Source organism: Balaenoptera ricei, chromosome 7, assembly GCF_028023285.1.
Source record: "Balaenoptera ricei isolate mBalRic1 chromosome 7, mBalRic1.hap2, whole genome shotgun sequence".
Taxonomy (NCBI): Eukaryota; Metazoa; Chordata; class Mammalia; order Artiodactyla; family Balaenopteridae; genus Balaenoptera; species Balaenoptera ricei.
The window spans coordinates 43,193,573-43,208,975 of record NC_082645.1 but is presented as its reverse complement, the minus strand read 5'-3'; the positions used below and the strand labels follow the sequence as shown (position 1 = coordinate 43,208,975).

At 33.4% G+C, this 15,403-nt stretch overlaps 1 protein-coding gene across 8 annotated transcripts in view; it reads left to right on the top strand.

The window, feature by feature from the left end:
- PRPF40A (pre-mRNA processing factor 40 homolog A) overlaps positions 1-15,403 on the top strand; it is a 55,144-nt gene that overhangs the window by 34,816 nt on the left and 4,925 nt on the right. For 4 of the 8 annotated variants that reach the window (XM_059927879.1, XM_059927875.1, XM_059927877.1 and 1 more), the window contains 13 exons: positions 663-687; positions 1,348-1,719; positions 4,192-4,300; positions 4,796-4,860; positions 5,223-5,387; positions 6,443-6,551; positions 7,410-7,560; positions 8,548-8,681; positions 13,119-13,233; positions 13,390-13,493; positions 13,604-13,720; positions 14,038-14,175; positions 14,387-14,482. In XM_059927879.1, coding sequence (XP_059783862.1) covers positions 663-687; positions 1,348-1,719; positions 4,192-4,300; positions 4,796-4,860; positions 5,223-5,387; positions 6,443-6,551; positions 7,410-7,560; positions 8,548-8,681; positions 13,119-13,233; positions 13,390-13,493; positions 13,604-13,720; positions 14,038-14,175; positions 14,387-14,482 — 1,700 coding nt within the window. The remainder of the gene's footprint in view (positions 1-662; positions 688-1,347; positions 1,720-4,191; positions 4,301-4,795; positions 4,861-5,222; positions 5,388-6,442; positions 6,552-7,409; positions 7,561-8,547; positions 8,682-13,118; positions 13,234-13,389; positions 13,494-13,603; positions 13,721-14,037; positions 14,176-14,386; positions 14,483-15,403) is intronic. The other 4 variants (XM_059927876.1, XM_059927882.1, XM_059927880.1 and 1 more) reach the window with 1 other exon arrangement.

The following is a 15,403-nucleotide window of genomic DNA, read 5'->3' as shown; positions in this document are numbered from 1 at the left end:
CTAATAATGCTGAATAGATGAGATATCTTTGTTACCCCTAAAGAAAAATTTATTTTAACTAGAATGAAAGCTGAAATATTGAGTGCAGATCTTTAAAGCTCAATTTATACTTCTATACTAGCATTGGCTAATAATAATATTGTAGATAGGTAGATTCTGAGTTCATTTATGTAAGAAATATCAAGCTCATTTCTGATATAACCCTATTACAAATAGTTGGTGTGCATAACTATCTATCTACCTGTCAATGCTAGTATATATGTGCTGGAATTTCATAACATACATTTGACCCCATTTTGAATTTAGTATCTTTAAAAAAAACAAAAAACAAATAGTTTTATCCCTGGGGAAAATACTATTTTATTCCAGAATTACGCAGATACTTTCAGGGAGTTTTTGCAGTAGCCAACAGCCTTTGAGAAAGTAACACTGTTGGAAGAAGCTTTCCTAAAACTTGCTGTTATTTAAAGTTTGTTTTTATTCTTTAATTGCTGCCCTGGAATTTACAGAACCTTTGCTCTATAAATGTAGTGATTTTTTTTTTTTTTAAAGGGTGGTAAATCTTACTGTATAGAACTTTTATCTCCTTTTAAAGTCTGTTTTCATTGATTGTATTTAAAAAGCTATGTAGTACGTAACTGTTCTTTTTTTCTCTTTAATAGCAATGATCAAAGCTGAAGAAAGCAGGTAAGCAGTTTTGGACATCAGTACATATTTACAAATTTAGTATCTCCTATAACATCCTTGTTTTAACTGTCTGTATAAATAGTATTTTACATGGTAGGCCTGATAGTTTGATGTCTTCAGAGGATTTCGGGTAGGGAAAGAGATGTTTACTCAAGATACACACTTTATGCTTTCCTAGACAGTTATTAGAATTTGGACAGCATCCTTAACAAAAACTGTTACAGAAAAGTCCAAAATTTGATTTGAATTAATTTGGGAACGGATGAAGTATTGTATCAGTATATCTCCCTTCCTTTACTCAGGTTTTCCTTTTAATAGGTGAAATGAAATTAATGATATAGGTCAAATTTTATGGCATAATACAATCTGATAGGACATTTTGTAAATGAAAACAGTTATTGGACTTTTGGAAATGCAGATTGTTGCATGAGTGCCTATCATACATTATCACGAATGTTTGCTGAATTAAATCAAAGTAATTCAGTTTCATACTGTGGTTTTAATCTTTTTGAATGGCTTAATAGTTCGGCAGCACTGCCGTTTTTCCCTTACACTAGTTTCTCTTATTCATTTGATTTTATCATAATTTAAAACTAACTTTATTTGGCTTTGTGATTATTCATAATGAACTGACTAGCTTTCTCTTTTTTAAATATATAGTAAACAAGAAGAGTGCACCACATCAACAGCCCCAGTTCCTACAACAGAAATTCCAACCACAATGAGCACCATGGCTGCTGCAGAAGCAGCAGCTGCTGTTGTTGCAGCAGCTGCTGCAGCAGCAGCAGCTGCAGCTGCAGCCAATGCAAGTGCTTCCACCTCTGCTTCTAGTACTGTCGGTGGAACTGTTCCAGTTGTTCCTGAGCCTGAGGTTACTTCGATTGTTGCTACTGTTGTAGATAATGAAAATACAGTAACAATTTCGACTGAAGAACAAGCACAACTTACTAGTACCCCTGCTGTTCAGGATCAAAGTGTTGAAGTGTCTAGTAATACTGGAGAAGAAACGTCTAAGCAGGAAACTGTAGCTGAGTAAGTTTAGTAACTTGTTTTCTGCAAATCAGTACCAGACTTCATTAATATAAGAAATTGCTGGTTTAGTCAGTGGCCATTAAGTGTTTAATAAAAGCTTTTTGAGAATCAAAACATAAGCCTTTAGATAATGGATAATTTTTGAGATTTTTTGTGGGGTCATGCTTTCAAACTATTGCAAAACTAATCCACACAAGTTTAGGAAGCAGAGCTGGTGATAGGGTAAGAGACAAATTTGAAGGAGTGCCAAAAACCTTAGTAATCAAAATGCAGTATTTTAAATCAAAATCAATGCAAAAATCCCATGATTAATAAAATAAAATTTTAAGTAAAGACAGGATCAGAATTACTGATTTTCTTTCTATTTCATTCTGAAATGTGGCTTACTACAGCACTGCAGGGAAGTTGCTGTAGTTCAGTATTGAACAAACAAGCAAAAATCAAGTAGACAAAAATCAAGATAACACTTAACAGTGTATAGGAAAACTGTTAGTGAGGTTAAATTGGTACAACTTTTTAATAAGGCCAGATAGCTGCACCTCTAAGTTTACAGTTTGTATGTACCCTATGATCTAGTAATATTTCATATGGCTGTGCTTTTTATAGCTATAAAAAGTAACCTTGAGCTGTGCTTCTTGATTTTAAAGATATCCACATATATTAAAAACAATGTTAATCATGATGTCAAGATCCAAACACGATCACCCATCTTAATATTTAAGTATATTGATTTCATCTTCCTACCCCCTTTTATAAACTTTTTTGATTATTTTTAATGTTCATTTTCCAAAGTATGAAAATAGCTTTATAATTTTTTCTGATGTTTAGAAGTTCAAAAAGATATCTATATAGTATATTTGAAGGCATAAAAGAGTGACAGTTAACATTTTAATTATATCCTTCTTCCTATTTTTGTGCATTTAAAATATGTGCATATTTTAAATTTTAAAAATATATCAGAGACGTCTACATCAGTAGAGATCCATACCCTATCGTGTTGAATATTAATTATTATTTATATAATTCAACATAATATTATTTATATATACATTAATTTAAGTATTCTCCTACTGATAGACATTTAGCCCTTCTACAATAGTATTGTTTACATCTTTTCATACCTATTGTATTTTTTCACAATAACTTGTTTTTCACATTTTTAACAAACAACTGTTTTCTGCTTCCTTTTTTGTTTCCTTATTATAGTGCTTGAGTCAGTATAATAAACTTGATTTTAATTACTTTGAACATAGATCATTTACAGCTAGTAATTTTTGGCTGTGCTCTTTACAATATTTTTGATGATTTTAAATAAATATTCCAAAATAAGGTTACTTGATTCAGAGGGTATGAATTAATTGTATTTTTTATTAGTGTGTATTCCAGAATATGCATTCAACTTAAAGGTGGGGGATGGGGTTTGCTTTTTGATTTGTCTTTTCCTGCATTCTCTTCTATAAAGGAAGAAATGTTACGATTATACAATTTTTTCATAAAGATCCCTCAAACAAGTACAGTTGACAGTTCTTGGGTAATTCTTTCTGTTTGAGATCAGTGTTAGGCAGACTTTTTCATAAACCTTCAAAGAGTAAATACTTCTGGTTTTGTTGGTGATACAGTCTGTCACAATGACTCAATTCTGCTGTGGTAGTATGCAGTCAGCCATAGTCAGTATGCAAACTCTTGAGCAGGGCCATGTTCCAGTAAAGCTGTATTTACAGAACTTGGCAGCAGGCTGGATTTGACCCATGGGTTGTAGTTTGCCAATCCCGATTTAGATTGATCTCTACATCTTTTTTATATATATATATATATATATTTTTAATAAATTTATTTATTTATTTTTGGCTGTGTTGGGTCTTCATTTCTGTGCGAGGGCTTTCTCTAGTTCTAGCAAGCGGGGGCCACTCTTCATCGCGGTGCGCGGGCCTCTCACGATCATGGCCTCTCTTGTTGCGGAGCACAGGCTTCAGACGCACAGGCTCAGTAGTTGTGGCTCACGGGCCCAGTTGCTCCACGGCATGTGGGATCTTCCCAGACCAGGGCTTGAACCCGCGTCCCCTGCATTAGCAGGCAGATTCTCAACCACTGCGCCACCAGGGAAGCCCTCTTTTTTATATTTTACGCACACTTGTCCAAATCCTATTATTAAGACACTAAAATGAGGATGCTGAGTAAGTTTTATAAGCCATTTGAAAGTATTAACTTGTGGGCTAGTGAAACTAGTGTTGTAGTGTAAATGTTTATTTTAGCCTTTGTACAAGGTCTTAATAACCGAATGTTAGAGGAAAAAACTATATAGTACTTTTATTTCTTTATGTTGCATTAAATGTGTCTCATGGAGACTTTATTCAACTTGTCAAATAAGTTTAATTTGTTTACCTCAACAGCAAATAATAATAACACATTATTTTCCTAAATAAAGCAAGTGTTTATTTAAATTGTAAATACAATGTATAAATTTCTCTCTAGTTTTACTCCCAAAAAGGAGGAGGAAGAAAGCCAACCAACAAAAAAAACATACACTTGGAATACAAAGGAGGAAGCAAAGCAAGCATTTAAAGAATTATTGAAGGAAAAGGTATTTATAATAGAGATTTTTATTATAAGTATCTAATAAATGAAATTATCCTTCAGTGCAGTTTGTACCTTGATGCTTTTATTAAAAATACTAATCTTATAAACGGCTGTGACTGAAAATGAACTAAAGTTGTCTTTTTTCTTTTTTTAACTTTGAGAAACTGACTTTCAACCAAAAAGAATGTGTAAGGTACTACCCAGCACATTCCACCTCAGTATTTAATAGAAGGTTTTTTATTCATAAAAATTGTTCTGTCTTCTAATCAGTAGTCTGAGGAAGAAAGTATTCATGGTCTGTTTAAATTTCAGTTTTTCTTTTTAGTCTATAGATACATTACACAGATTTGCTTGCTTCAATAAATTATTTTTTAGACCTTTTTTCAAACTCCTGCAAAGGGAAGTGGTTGATGTTTGCAGTGAGTATTATACTTTGTTCCCTGTTGTATGACTTACTATATTTGTGTGAAATTTTAACTTTTCATTAAATGATTTTCAGCGGGTACCATCTAATGCTTCATGGGAGCAAGCTATGAAAATGATCATTAATGATCCACGATACAGGTAACAGTTTGATTTTTTTATTTACTTTCCACCTTGAGCAAACCAAGCCTAGAAAATTTAAATTATGTAAAATAATACAACTTTTCACTCCATGGTCTTCTGTTATTTTGGATACCAATAATAGAGTTGCTTTATGTCTGATAAGAACCAAAAAAGTTAAAAGGCTTGTCATATAGTCTGGGCACCCTGCTATAGATGTTAGAATTATTTTTAAAGTAGAAATTATTTTCTGTAATTATTTGCTATCTTTAATAACTTACTGACATTTTCTTAATTTGTGAATGAAATTTATTGTTTTTTCAAAGCACTAAGATTTGATCATCTTACCTTCATTTAGTCTTATACGATATTTTTCTATTTAGTGCTTTAGCAAAGTTGAGTGAAAAAAAGCAGGCCTTTAATGCTTATAAAGTCCAGACAGAGAAAGAAGAAAAAGAAGAAGCAAGATCCAAATACAAAGAGGCTAAGGAATCCTTTCAGCGTTTTCTTGAAAATCATGAAAAAATGACTTCCACAACTAGATACAAGTAAGATTTTTACTGATCATGGTGTATGTTTACTGTACTGTTTCTGTGTCAGACTTTTTACCAAGTGCAGTAACTAATCCAGATGTTCATTAAAACTAAATGATTGTGAATGTGACAGTTTCATAAGGTAAAAGATAAATCAGTAGTTAAATGTGGAATTTATAGACTTACTGAGTTATTAATTAGGGACTACAATAAAAAAGGGAGAAATACTTTATTTCAAAGTGAAAGCTTGACTCCTTTGTCCTTAATATAAGAATTCAAGATGCAACAGGGGGAGAGATATGGGAATATATGTTTATGTATAGCTGATTCACTTTGTTATACAGCAGAAACTAATACACCATTGTAAAGCAATTATACTCCAATACAGATGTTAAAAAAAAATTTTAAAAAAGAATTCAGATTTTTTTGTATTTGTGGAATAGAAATAGGCTATTTTCATTATGTATAGCATTTTTGAAAATTTACATTTATATAGCATTCTTATTTTTGGAGTGCTTTGTTATTTAAAATTGTGAGTAATTAATTATTAACATCTTTGCAATAAGCTATTACGTTCATTTTCCCTATATGTTTTCTTACTTTCCTCACTTTTCCAGAAAAGCCTTAGTGAAGAACTCTTCCATTTCTTTCAATAGTCCGATTTTATCTGTTAACTAAATTTCTTACAGTTTATTGAAGTCTGTAATTTAGTTCCATGGGCAGTTTGGTAGTCTCTGTCGCTACCCTGAGAAATAGAGATAGTCTTAATTACAAAACATCGCTCAATTGGAATTATCTCCTCTATCTCTAACGGAGAAATCAAGGCCTAAGCTGTTTTGTTCTTTTTCTTAATTATCCAAAAGTTTTTTTTTTTTGAACCAGTGAAATCACATCTTTTTTTGAAACAAAATCAACAAAATTTATACAAAAGTTTTCTCTTATAATACAATCATGAACTTAAGAGTGGGAAAGAGTGTTCATTTGGTGGTATTAAATTTAGAATAACATTAAAATGGTTTAACATTTTTATGGTATAGTATAGAGTAACATTTAATCTTTGTAACAAATAGAAAAGCAGAGCAAATGTTTGGAGAGATGGAAGTCTGGAATGCAATATCAGAACGTGATCGTCTTGAAATCTATGAAGATGTTTTATTCTTTCTTTCAAAAAAAGAAAAGGTATTATTCGCTCTTACTAGTGTTTATTGATAAAACAAGATGTTTCTTCATCCTGTTTAGGAGTTACTTTATAACATGTTCATTTTCGTTGGTTTATCTAGTTTATATGGTGCAACAGATCTATTTATTAGAAGTTACATTTAAAAACAGCTCCTATAATAATAAGTACTGATGTGAACATAGTAGGTAGAGATTTGTGCAGCTGATACTTAGATTGTCATTAATTGGCTGTCTTATGCCCACTTTGAAAAATACTTATATTTAGCTTGTTGGTTTGAAAAAATACTCAGTGTTTTTGCTTATAAGGCATTTATTTATGATTATTTTACAAGAACAGCAGTAATGTGTAATTGTTACCATTAAAATGTATTTGTAAGATAGTGTTTTAAAACACTAAAATACTATCCTACAAATACATTTAGTTTTGCTCGTGTCTGTTTTGTTATGTACTAAGTTGTATGCTATCCAGTCTTCCAAGAGACTTAGAGAAATGTAAGTATTATTGACAAAAATTTGAACATAGCTGAAAGAGGTTGAACACATTATCATTTACCTGTTGTGTGATTTGTAACTTTCGTTTGGACAGTGTCTACAATGCATAGTTGTGAGAGGAGAGACTTTGCGAGGGGGTGAGGGAGGTGGGATTCCAGCTTTAGAAGAGAGGTTAAAAAAAAAATTTGAAGGTAAGAGCCAAGCAGTTAGGCAAGAGCACTGGAAAGGTAAAGAGTGTTGATATTTAAAGTAAATGGGTAACATTTGAAATTTGGACATCAGAATGTGAAGAAACCTTCACTAATTGCAGTTTATATGTCATACTTTATTTGAAATTCAAAACATATATTCATATTTTTGATTTAGGAGCAAGCAAAGCAGTTGCGAAAGAGAAATTGGGAAGCCTTAAAAAACATACTTGACAACATGGCTAACGTGACATACTCTACTACTTGGTCTGAAGCCCAGCAGTATCTGATGGATAATCCAACTTTTGCAGAAGATGAAGAATTACAGAGTAAGAATGATGACTAAGTGGAAGGAACAGTTTTTTAAAAGTTGTCCAGCAGCGAAGAATGGTCACTTTTTTTATGCGATCACTAACTGAATTTTACATAATTGTTTGTCCATCCTTGAAAAGCTGTTTTGTTTGTTTCCAAATAAATAGGATACTTCTTTCTAATTGAGTTTTGTGATTCAGGACAAAATATTTTCCCCAAAATCTGAAGTTAGCTTTATCAGGTATTCTTGAAATATGTTTATTAGGTCAAGCCTGAAATTGTCCTTTGCCATTTATATGTGACTTAGTGGGAACCAAATTAATAACCACATTTTACTCATGTTGTCCTCTCGAGGTAATGACTTTAGAGATGTGCTTGCAAAAGGCAAAAAATGGATTAGCATTATTTTACAGTAAGCTTCCCCAAGTTCTTTTTCTGATCTACCTAGTTGCTTTTTAAATTACAGCTTTCTTGATTATCCTTCTGAATACCATACTTCAGTAAGTTTGAGGGAGGGCCTAGAATTCTGTATTTTGAAAAACTCCTTGGGTAATTCTGATACTGCTGACAAATTTATCACAACAGTTTTATTTTCATTTTATTACTTGTGTCGTATGTGTTGTCTCTGTTTCATCCTCGGATTCGAGGGCTGTGTTTTAATGAGGTCTTTTTGAAATTTTTCACATGGGAATTCCCTGGCGGTCCAGTGGTTAGGACTCCACGCTTCCACTGCAGGGGGCGCAACAGGTTTGATCCCTGGATCGGGGAACTGAGATCCCACAAGCTGCACAGCGTAGCCCAAAAAAAAAAAAAATTATAAATAAAAGAAAATAAATTTTCCTTGAACACTTCCTATTTAGATAATTAGAAGTCATATTTGAGTTTAAATATAAATATTTTGGTAAAACGAATTTGAACTTTGTAGGGAGTTAATGCAAATAAGTAAACTGCTTTCTTTACTGATATTTGACGTTTTAATTTTTTTTAACTGAAAAAAATTCTAGACATGGATAAAGAAGATGCGTTAATTTGCTTTGAAGAACACATTCGGGCTTTAGAAAAGGAAGAAGAAGAAGAAAAACAGAAGAGTTTGCTTCGGGAAAGGAGACGACAGCGTAAAAACCGAGAATCTTTTCAGGTGATTTTAAAAGCTCTGTTTTCTAGCTTAATTGTATAATATGGTTAATGACCTGTAACAGTGATGTAAACAATTTTGAGAATCTTGATCTCAGATCATTAACTTGGGCTGTTGCAGAGGATCCATACAAATTTAACTCTTTAAGTTCTATAGTTAGTTATGAATCCACTTAAGGAGAGTAGCTATTTCAGGCTAGGGGAACATAGAAGGCTGTAGCAGATTTGGTATTTAAAGTGAGCACTGATAGATAAGGTTTCACTTGGGAAAGAGGAATAGATATCATGAGGGGAGACTGAAAATAAAATATGTGTGATGAGTTATTAGTACTAATTGACTTTTAGGTTCTTGAGAATGGTTTTGCGGATGGGCCATAATTGTTAAACACTATACAGAGGAGCTAAAATTACATGTTCTTTATATAGGCCAGTGGCTTATTTTGACCTCCAATTATCACTTCTAGTCTGTCAGTAATGGAGGCTGTCACAGAGCAATGAATTTTTGCATTTTATATTTCACCAAATTTCCATTTCAATAATAATTATAATAATAGCAGTTAGCATTGATTGCTTATTGCTATGCTTTTAAAATTTATAACCTCTTAATTTTTATGATAGCCTTATTTTATGATAGTAGGTACTATTTTTGTTATGTCTTTTTATATAGGTAAGGAAATGGGCTTAGAGAGATGAAGTGACTTGCCCAAATTCAGCTACTGAGTAGTGGAGCCAGACTTTGAATCTATGCTGTGTTTTAATTACTGGGTCTCTTGCATTAAACACTGTATTAGGGTAAGTGCTAAGTTACAGTGACTTAAATAAGAGGTTTTATTTCTTGAAAGAACAGTTGTTTTGGTTTAGGGTAGAGCACATTGTCATCTCCTAAGGCAGTGGTTCTCAAAACTTAGCATGTATCAGAATCACTTAGAGGGCTTTTAGAAAACTCCCCATGGTGCCAAAGATCACTAATCATCTTAAATGCCACAGCCAATAGCATTATTGCAGTCTTCATTCCATAAAAACGTAACATTTACTACTCTCTATGGTTTCGTCTTAGTGGTTTCCCAAAGGATCATTCGGAGTATTGTTAAAACCAGGGACTGTTGAGCCTCACCCCCAGAATTTGATTCAGTAGGTCTCTTTTAAGTTGTGAATATACCTTTTAAAGGAAGTATAGTAGCAGAGGAAAATTACTGAGCTGAATATCTGAAGCAAAACATGCTAACACCAGTTATATCAATAGTAATCAGAAACGATGCCAGACACATAAAAGCCATATTTTAGGCTTAGCAAAAGATGCTTGTGGCCTTTATATTAGGATTTCTGATCCACGTTCTCCAGTTTCAGTATTGACATTGTACTTTCTCTTTTATTTTCTGTGACCCAGATTTCCTTATTTTTGTTGTGTTTTACCTTATAGTTCTCCTTATTTTAAACCATTGCAAAAGCTTCATAAGAGACATTAAAGCTCAGTGGTTGCAGAAGAGTATTAATCAACCTCCTGAAAATCTGTTCTCCCCTTCCTAGGCACATGGCTCCTTATTTAAAATCTAAGTTTTCTAGCCTCGTTTGTAGCTACTTGTGGTAACGTGACTAAATTTTCAGCAACTGAATGTGAAGGAGACGAGTAGAACCCCAGCATCATTTTTTAATTAATTAATTAATTTTTTCTTTTTCTTTTTTTTTTGGCTGCATTGGGTCTTCGTTGCTGTGCGCGGGCTTTCTCTAGTTGCGGCAAGCGGGGGTTACTCTTCGTTGCAGTGCACAGGCTTCTCATCGCGGTGGCTTCTCTTGTTGCGGAGTATGGGCTCTAGGCGCGCGGGCTTCAGTAGTTGTGGCATGTGGGCTCAGTATTTGTGGCGCACGGGCTTAGTTGCTCCATGGCATGTGGGATCTTCCCGGACCAGGGCTTGAACCCCTGTCCCCTGCATTGGCAGGCGGATTCTTAACCACTGGACCACGAGGGATGTCCCACATCATTGGTTTTTAAAAGAACTACCATTACAGCTTCTTCTAAGCTGAAATGTGGTCATGGGGATAACATACCCTAATCATGCAGAGAAAGCTAATGGCCTCGGGCAGTTCTCTAAGTATGGGCCAGCATATCACTGTCTCTTGGAAACTTATTAGAAAGGCAAGCTCTCAGAACCCCACTGAGACCTGATGAATCAAATTTGGGGCAGGGAGGGGGACTACAATCTGTGGTTTTGTTTTTACCATTTCTTCACATGATTCGTTGAGATACCACCTAAGGTAATTTACCAGAAGTGGCAAATGTTGAGATTCTTTATGAAATAAGACTGAAAGAATTATAGTTAGATGTAACATTTAAGGTCAGTGACTGTCGACATCTAGGGGAAGTTAAAGAGTTGCCAAATAGTTTAAAGGTAAATAGAGGCAAAATCAGACCTTTCTCTGATGTTTTGATAAGACAGTTCAAGAGTACTCTCAGGGTTAAGAGTGTGGCTTTTCTTTGATAAGAGAGAACCAGTCAAGAGGGAGAGAAGAAAGAATTGAAGGATAGGGGTATTCTGTTATTAAATAAAATCTTGGAAGGTTTATTCAAGCATATGTGAGTAGTTACATTATGAACCTTATATAAGGAGATAAAAAGAAGGAAGGAGATGAGGGAAAAGACATATTATTCAGTTGGCCTGAGGCAGTGAGTGGTGTTCAACTAGTGCTTTTGTTGATGGTCATGATTTGGGGAGAAGTTGCTACTAGCATCTAGTTGGGTAGAGACCAGAGGTATTGCTGAACATCATCCAATGTACAGGGCTACCACCCCCCCCCCCCCCCGCCGAAACAAAACAAAACAAAAAAGTTTACGAGCTCCAAGATGTCATTAGTGCCAGCGTTGGGAGCCTTCTCCTCTAAGGGAAGGAGAAATAACCAGCCTCAGCCATCTTTGAAGCTTGGTTTCCATCTTCTCCTCCCCTTCCCAAGGTGGGGTTAGTAAATAAAAGAGAGAAAGAGCCATACAGTTTTAGCATAATGGTTTTCAAACCTGAATTCACATAAAACTTACCTGGTGATTTTTAAGAAATAAATTACAAATATCTTTATTTTAATTCATATTTTCTTTAAAAAAATCTCAGATGATTTCTAATTTTCATTCAAGTTAGGAGATTCACTACTGAAATGGATTCAGTGTCAAAATTCTATGACTTTTATCAGCAACCTAGAAGTGAAACAAATACTAGCAAAGCAGGTATGATGAAGTAGATTTTAAGATCCTAGAGAGCATCATTGAAGATGGTTTCTAAGCTGTTTTAGGGACTCAAAAGAGGGAGTAGGTGAAGAACCTCGGTTATCACACAGCAGGGGTGGGTTGAGCTCCCATTTATGTTGAAGGGTAAGGACGAAAGGATAGAAATTAAGTTTGAGGAAAAAATTTTGGAAATAGAGACTGAATTGACATGCTTATTCCCATTTGGAGAGAAGTGGTATATTTTACATGTCTGGTGTCATTCAGGACAGTGCTACCCAATAAAAATTTGTATGCCACATACATTATTTTAATTTCTTACTAATTTAATTAATTTTAGTAACCTTTTATTTCACCCAATATATCTAAAATATTGTCTTTTAATATGCAACCAATATATTTTTTTAAATTTATTTATTTTGGTGATAAACCTTCAAAATCATTGTGTGTTATATACTGCTGGCGTTGAACAGTGCAGGTATAAGAATTTTAGGAGCAGAATTTGGCCCCTAATTTAGGGACATTTATAGAATTAAAACTCCCTAAGGATTTCAGGAAGCAGGAAATGTGGAAATTACTGAGTACTAAAGTCCCACTATGTTGCCCTGAAAGTTGGCAAATAGTAAAAAAGGATAAAGTGAGCATATAAAAATTTAAGTTATAACAGTAATATGGAAGAAAGGAAATAGGTTTTAAAATCAGACATGGGGGTTGAGTCCTAGTTCCCCACACTATATGTATGTTGCTTTAGTAAAATTATATATCTTCCTCTTAGAAAAGAAAATTAAATTAAAAAATCCTTCAGAACACATTAGGCGTTATGTTTAAAAACAAAAAGTATATTTTGCAGTAAATGTGCATGCACATTCTTTAGCCTCATCATTTGAGATAACATCCAGTGTTTTGACTTTATTTGTATATGTTATTTGCAAACTGGAAATGATGATCTATCTTAAGGGACAGTAAACTGAAGCCTGGAAAGGTAATGTAGCTTTTCAACAGTCCTTTTCTCTGAAGTCCAAAATAATTTTTTGCCTAAAAGCTGATTTTATTTTCATCAAAGAGCAAATATGCTTTGCACCTAAACATATTTGTGATAACATTGGTAGAGGAGTTTTAAATATAGCTGTTTTTAACATGTATTTTCATTCATGTTATACCAGTATTTCCAAAGTCCTTAAAGATGGCTTTTCAATATATAATGGGTTCGTTGTTGTTGTCCCCTTCCCCCAGATATTTTTAGATGAACTGCATGAACATGGACAACTGCATTCTATGTCATCTTGGATGGAATTGTATCCAACAATTAGTTCCGACATTAGATTCACTAATATGCTTGGTCAGCCGGGTGAGATTCTTCTCTTTCCTAATTTGTAGTTATGATAGTTGGAATGGGCCAGAGGGAAAGGAGGTTGTGTTGGGGCATGGGGGGTGCTTTCTTTTGTTTTATAAACAAAAAAGTAATTGCAGCTCTTTGATTAGAGCTAGCTTTTGACTTCTTTAGTTTTTTCATTAGGATCAACTGCACTTGACCTTTTCAAGTTTTATGTTGAGGATCTTAAAGCACGTTATCATGATGAGAAGAAGATAATAAAAGACATTCTAAAGGTAAATAGTATATACTTGCTATTAACTGTTAATCCGTGCCATATATTTTAAAGGGATACTGTGTTCCTTTGATTAGTGTTATTAATATTAACAAGATTTCTGTTTTTTAGGATAAAGGATTTGTAGTTGAAGTAAATACTACTTTTGAAGACTTTGTGGCAATAATCAGTTCGACTAAAAGATCAACCACATTAGATGCAGGAAATATTAAGTTGGCTTTCAATAGTGTAAGTTATCATATTTACTGTTATGAACAACTAATTAATAGTATAGTTTTTAATATATTTGGCCAAAAATACTTAAGTTGTATGTAAGCTACTGAAATAAGGGAATAAGAATAGTATTTTACAGAGTAGTGGACACTTTTCCAGGGTAAGATAACAGAATATAATGTACTTAGATGATGGCTGATGGTAAGCTTCCTTTCCTAAAAATAATTGGCTCTCTAACTTATAGATGATAGAATACTTAAATTAATTATAATGAATTATTTCAGTTAACACAGATTATACTATTATAACTGATTAAATATGTTTTCTAAAAGTTACTAGAAAAGGCAGAAGCCCGTGAACGTGAAAGAGAAAAAGAGGAGGCTCGGAAGATGAAACGAAAAGAATCTGCATTTAAGAGTATGTTGAAACAAGCTACTCCTCCAATAGAATTGGATGCTGTCTGGGAAGATGTATGTATACTTGTAAATTTTTTCCTTTACAACTGAAGATAAAAATTTTTTATTTCTTTCTCATAGTCACAGAGATAACTAGAGGAAAGGAAATAAACACTTTGAGGGGGCTGGGCTGTCACAGTTTTCGCTTGCTGCTATGATTCCTTTTAGTCATATTGGTATACTCTTCTCAGTATTCATATATTTATTCCATATCTGAATTTTTCAGATCCGGGAGAGATTTGTAAAAGAGCCAGCATTTGAGGATATAACTCTAGAGTCTGAAAGAAAACGAATATTTAAAGATTTTATGCATGTGCTTGAGGTAATTTTAGTTTTATCATAAGTGGCTGAAATATTACAAAATATATAAAAATTTTTTAAAAATTGAAGAACTTAGAATGTTCAAAGTATGTTTCTTAAATTACACTTTTAAGTAATTTATACAAATGTACTTACTACCTGGGATGATTAGGGAATGGTTTATTCTGTAGAAACTGCTTTTAAGTGAAACAAACTAAGCTTGCATGGGAATTTAAAGATCTGTTTAGTGGACACTTTTCATATTTGTTTCATACTTATACAGTGGTACAGAAATTCATCAATTTAGCAGTCAAATGGGGTGACTTAGTAAACCTAAAAAGAAATTAGAAACAGAAAACAGCTTTTAAGCACATTTCAAATATTATACTACATTAGATGTGTTGGAAGCTCAGAGATGTTCTGAAAAATAATGGAATAAGGTAGTAAGTTTTTGTTAAAATAATAAGTAATGATAAAATTGCAAGTTATTCCACTAGCTGAATTAAGGGTATTTTGATGAAGATTTCAGATGGGCACTTGTAGATAGTAAATACGCTAAATTGACCAATAATTTTTGAATAATATTATTTGCTGCCTATATGGGCCAGGCACTGTTCTAATTGTTTTACAGATATTACATATATGAGCTTAATCCTCATAACAACCCTATGAAGTTACAGATGAGCAAACTGAGGCAAAGAGAAAAAGTAATTTGCATGGAAGGGATTCCAACATAGGCTTTTGATTCCAGGGCCAATGCTTGTAACAAATATGCTGTGCTATTAGTAATAGACAAACCAATACTTTACAGCAAGCCGACGTTAGCACATACTTAATATTATAGTGCTGCCCATGGTCATTGGGCATAGCAGGTCACTTAATTGACTGTTGACTGTTGCATTGGATTTATTGTTCTTGTTGAATATCATTGTTGACAACAGTT